General features: G+C 40.1%; 1 protein-coding gene across 1 annotated transcript; it reads left to right on the top strand.

Moving 5' to 3' along the window:
* Window positions 1-5: 5 nt before the first annotated feature.
* On the top strand, window positions 6-1,403 carry FANCF (FA complementation group F; the record flags this gene model as incomplete). Its single annotated transcript, XM_031062249.1, has 1 exon — window positions 6-1,403. A coding segment is annotated over one exon (516 nt), but the record flags the coding sequence as incomplete, so codon positions are not given.
* Between the last annotated feature and the right edge of the window lie 323 nt (window positions 1,404-1,726).

Here is a 1,726-nt window from a genome sequence, read left to right as displayed (position 1 = left end):
CTGGCGCTGAGCAGGCTGGAGACAGGGATGGGGATGGGAGCAGCAGCCCAGGCGGGTACCAGGAGAGTGCTGAGGGAGACGAGTGCACCGCCGGGCTCCTGCTTTCCTGGCTGCTGGGTAACCAGGAACGATTTTCTGCTTTCTGCCTTTGCATCCCATGTTCCCATCTCGCCTTCCTAGCTGGTCACTATTCCCAGTTACGCAGACCTTATTTGGACCTCTTAACCGGCTGGGGAAGGCACTTGCACTATGACCCTTTGCAGGGACAGTGGGTTAAAAGTTGCCTTGACAAAGCTGAATTGTCCTGGGAGGAATTAAGGGAGCGCTTCATCTGCCTCTGTCAGGGATCCACGCCGCTCAAAGAACAGACCCAAGCTGCTCTGGAATTCCTGAGGACACAAGATGGAGACTTCAGAGTCCGTGGCCTAAGTGTGTGGACTGACTTACTGATGGAAATGGGCTGCTCATGCGTGGACACAAAAGCAACGGGGAAACTTACAAAATTAAGTAAATCTGGTTAACTTTATTTGGTGTGAAAGGCAAGACAAGTACTCCTCGCTTCGCTGAAAACCAAATGTTACTGTGCTGATCACAATGGTTCTGACTGCCTCTGGTTCTGAAATCTTTCAGGGGGGCCTGGTGTTTTCTTGTGGTTGTGCTATCATTTCTGGTCAACACAGAAAATGTCTTCCTTTTCAGTACTTGCTTATTAATTGTCTAATAAAATGAAGAAAATCCATTCTGCTTCAAATATGGAGTAGTTTTCTGTTTAGAAAATATGACAATTCTGATATGGTAACGGTAGTAATTTTTCTAAATGTTGGAGGCTGAGCAAAAGTTCAAAGGGAGGGTGGAGTTTCAAAATTTGTGAAAAACACAAATTCAGGGTTCCTTTAGTAGTGATTGTCTTCACTGGGCTGTCTGCTCTGGTGGCCATGTCAATGCTTCCATAGCTCTTGCACATGACTTAGCCCCAGGGTCAGTGAAGAAAGTGAGAGGAGGCCAACTGGAAAGCTTCTTGAAAAGTTCTAAAATAAAGGGCTTTATTAGTTGCTATATTATTTGATAATGTCCAGGTATTTCCTAAGAAAAGTGAGGTAAAATGTAGGATGTTCTGTGTGGTTTTCTTCCTATTTCCATTCATTGCTTTGTGAAGTAGAAAAGTGAGTGAACAGCAAACTTTTTTATTACATGTATATATAATATGTATTATATCTATTTAAAACTGTCTATATATTTATACAAAATATTAAATAATTGTATGTGTAAAATATGTGATATATACAGTATATATAATATTTTTCCCCTTCATTATTTTATGCCTTATCTGTTTCTGTTAGGAAAACTTGAACAGGGTTGTTTCTACCTTTCCACTTTCATTAAAATTAGTACTGTAATGCAAATGTAATGTGTATATTCAGCTCTGTAAACTAGTATTACCAAAAGTAGCACTGTAAAAAGAGAATAGTCAAGGAAGATGAGGCAAATGTATGGAACTACTGCCAAAAGAGTTACTCATTAATCTTTTGTATGGAGGACCTGTCAGAATTCCTGTAGACCATATACCTACAGTTTCAAGATCAATTGACACATCTCTTTCTTTTGTTGCAAAAGCCTTGTAGGAGGGTTTAGAAGATTCTTCACTTATGCTTATCAGCTTAAAGAAAGCAAACAAGTTATTAAATGTATAAACTGTATTGAAGCTAATTAGAGTAGTAGTCTGTCT

This window comes from Geospiza fortis, unplaced genomic scaffold (genome assembly GCF_000277835.1).
Source record: "Geospiza fortis unplaced genomic scaffold, GeoFor_1.0 scaffold165, whole genome shotgun sequence".
Lineage (NCBI taxonomy): Eukaryota > Metazoa > Chordata > Aves > Passeriformes > Thraupidae > Geospiza > Geospiza fortis.
The sequence above is the reverse complement of the archived record's forward strand: the minus strand, read 5'-3'. Positions and strand labels throughout refer to the sequence as shown.